At 39.0% G+C, this 2889-nt stretch overlaps 1 protein-coding gene and 1 pseudogene across 1 annotated transcript; one reads left to right on the plus strand and one right to left on the minus strand.

Annotated features, from left to right (window-relative positions):
- Positions 1–473: 473 nt before the first annotated feature.
- Positions 474–2843, minus strand: LOC138863298 (uncharacterized). The gene is made up of 3 exons (XM_070127489.1): positions 2835–2843; positions 2674–2801; positions 474–2446 (listed from the first exon to the last, which is right to left on the minus strand). Exons 1-3 carry the CDS (start codon positions 2841–2843, stop codon positions 1813–1815), a joined length of 771 nt encoding a protein of 256 aa, XP_069983590.1. The 3' UTR covers positions 474–1812.
- Positions 2842–2889, plus strand: part of LOC138863299 (endoplasmic reticulum junction formation protein lunapark-A-like) — a 5066-nt pseudogene continuing 5018 nt past the window's right edge.

A 2889-nucleotide genomic window follows, 5' to 3' on the forward strand; every position in this document is an offset into this window, starting at 1 on the left:
ATGAGGAAAAGAAACGGTTTATCCCTCAGGGTCCCCATAGAGGAAAAGGGCTTGGCAATTAACCAAGGAAAACCGTGCCCATGGCTCACGGAGGCCATTCATGACTGACATAAAGCCAGTCTTTCATCCTTTCATCACGGCTCTCACACCTTAGGAATGGGACAGAAGAAGGGGATGAAGAAGATACGGAAGAGAAAAGGAGAAGAAAAGACCAAGCAAAATCAGTTAAGGTGAGGGCTGAACTACAAGGTAAGCCCTACATTGGGCTTCAGTCTGTCTCCTAAGAGACAGAGACAACAAAAATTTGCAAGGTATTGCGAGGGGGTCATAGAACTAATGAGGAAATGAAAGGATATATTTCATGTAATTATGCATAGAGGTGTAAAAAGATTTATGAATAAAGTACTTGTTTTCTTGCGCCTATGCATATTCATGTTAAATACTGTCCTACAATAGGCCTGAACAAAGAACTATTAAAGCCTTATCTACAGTTTATTTGTTTGTTTCCACAAATAAGAATGATGACAAATTACAAATTACAAATACCACCCAACACTGCCCCAAAAAATTTTGAAGCCAGTCAAGGGACACCATTCATTTATTTTTAATTTTTGACAGTCATCTTTATTTCTCTTGGCTTAATTTCCTTTTGTAGTAATATATGCTTACAAAAATCTACTGTTTGTACATTTTTCATTGTAACTCCTTATTCATATGAGAATGAAATAAATGAACTTAAATTCCACAATGTTTACTTTTGCCTTTTCTACATCAGTATTTTTATTCTATTTTATGCTGAAAATGAAAACAAAATATGGAGGACTGGATGACAATATCAAAATGGATTTAATCTGATAGGACATGTCAAGACATGTGAAAGGTTGACATTTCTTTGTATAAGTAGGGAAATATATGTGTGTGTTTTGTGTGTGTGTGTGTGTGTGTGCGTGTGTGTGTGTGTGTGTGTGTGTGTGTGTGCGTGTGTGTGCGTGTGTGCGTGCGTGCGTGCGTGCGTGCGTGCGTGTGTGTGTGTGTGTGTGTGTGTGTGTGTGTGTGTGTGTGTGTGTGTGTGTGTGTGTGTGTGTGTGTGTGTGTGTGTGTGTGTGTGTGTGTGTGTGTGTGTGTGTGTGTGTGTGTGTGTGTGTGCGTGCGTGTGCGTGTGTGTTGAAAAATCATTGTCATTTGATGTTCACAGGAAAAATGTATATTATTCTTCCTTGGGAAAAATCTAACATACAAAAATGCAAATAAAAGTTATTGTTTCAGCACTAACATAAAGGAAGCCTCTCACTGCTTTCATCACGAAAATTCAGCACATGAAGGCGACATGGAATAGGATCTTGAACTTCCCAGAAGTTTCCTTTCATTCAATTAACACTGAAAAAAGACAATATATATTTTATTGATAAATTTATTTTTCACATCTCATCATCTCTCAATTTTTTATTTTCAGTCATTAGTTTATTCCATATCACTATATCAATTAACTTTAAGGTTCCTTCTTTTCAAAATGAAATCTAAATAAATCCCAAAATCACATGGGTTTTCATCACTGTTGCTATATTATATGAGAACAAAAGAAAAATGCCCTTTAGCCTCCATTACATTTGTGCATATGCCACTTTTGGGCTTCCTACACTTGGATCTGCTTAGGCATAACAAGTCTCTCATTGCAGCTGCCTCCTCATCAGATACCACACTACTGCAAGGGTCCATATCCCACCAGCACACTTACAACCTTCAGAGCATTTCCAGGCATATAAGGGAATTTTCCATTATTTTCATGTAAATACTGCTGTCCCTGACTGGTCTTTATAATTCAACAGCATCTCTGATTTTTTTCTCCACATTTTGCAGGCGAGATTCGTACTTTTCTAAGTCACTCGTCTCAAGCAAACTTTCCCTTTCCCTCATGAGCCTTTCCAGTTCTAGACTTGAGTTCAACCTCCCCGCTCTTGATAAATTCATTTCTTTTTCTGATGCCATCATTTCTCTATCTTCTCTATGTGGGTCCCATCTTTCTTGCTTCCCTCTGTGAGGGCTGGCCTGCAATGGTCTTTTTCTGGATGCTGATACGTCTTGAAACTCTTCACTGTCATTTTCCATGCCTGACCCTAGTTTCCTTCTTGTTCTGGGGGATCTCTCAACATCCCCAGCACTAAGCCTTGAGCTTGAGCTTGATCTTCTCCTTTGTTGTGAATTGTCATCCTCTACATACTGCCTTCTGAGTCCTAGTCTACCAGCATTTTCTGAAACCACTCCATTACCAGCCTTAGATGCCCTTTGCGCCTGAAGGCTCTTCTTAGGTGAGACCTTGTTGCCACGAGCATCTCTTGTTGGCTCTAAGAAGAGCACATGGTCCTCTAGATTCTCCTCTGGTAGATTCCCAACCGCTCTACTAGGAGAAGGGTACAATGGTTCTGGAGAAGAACTCACAACCTCAGACCTGGAAATTTTGATTATTAGTATATAAAACTAATATACAATTTAGTATCAACAAAACATCAGAAGTTAATTTTGTCTCTTTTCCCTGTATAACATGACTGATTTAAAATACTGTATAAATTTTCAGGTTCATTTAAACTTCATGTCTTATATCATTTTAGCTACAACCTTAACCCACTTTGTGCAAACAACACAGGCAAAAGAAGTCTCCTGTCCCTGATGACATACTTGATCGCAAGTGTATCCTGTGCCTGTGCAACATGGAGCTGGTGCAGCTGGCTAATCGAGCGCACCCATTGCAGTTTGTAGTACTGCTTTTTGCTCACTGCTGCTGCTAGCTGTTCAGACAGCTTCTCCTAAAATATGATAATATATGACAAACATATTACATATTGCATGTTGAAGGTACCTATGATATACCAAGACCCAACACACTGTATCAAT

The sequence above is a fragment of the Penaeus vannamei genome, chromosome 11 (assembly GCF_042767895.1).
Source record: "Penaeus vannamei isolate JL-2024 chromosome 11, ASM4276789v1, whole genome shotgun sequence".
Classification (NCBI taxonomy): domain Eukaryota; kingdom Metazoa; phylum Arthropoda; class Malacostraca; order Decapoda; family Penaeidae; genus Penaeus; species Penaeus vannamei.

Bases quoted from the DNA above. Each gene is read 5' to 3' on its own strand.
- LOC138863298 (XM_070127489.1), bottom strand. The intron at 2,447-2,673 runs GTATGTCATCAG...CAAAATTTCCAG, and splicing joins CAGGATACACTTGCGATCAA to GTCTGAGGTTGTGAGTTCTT.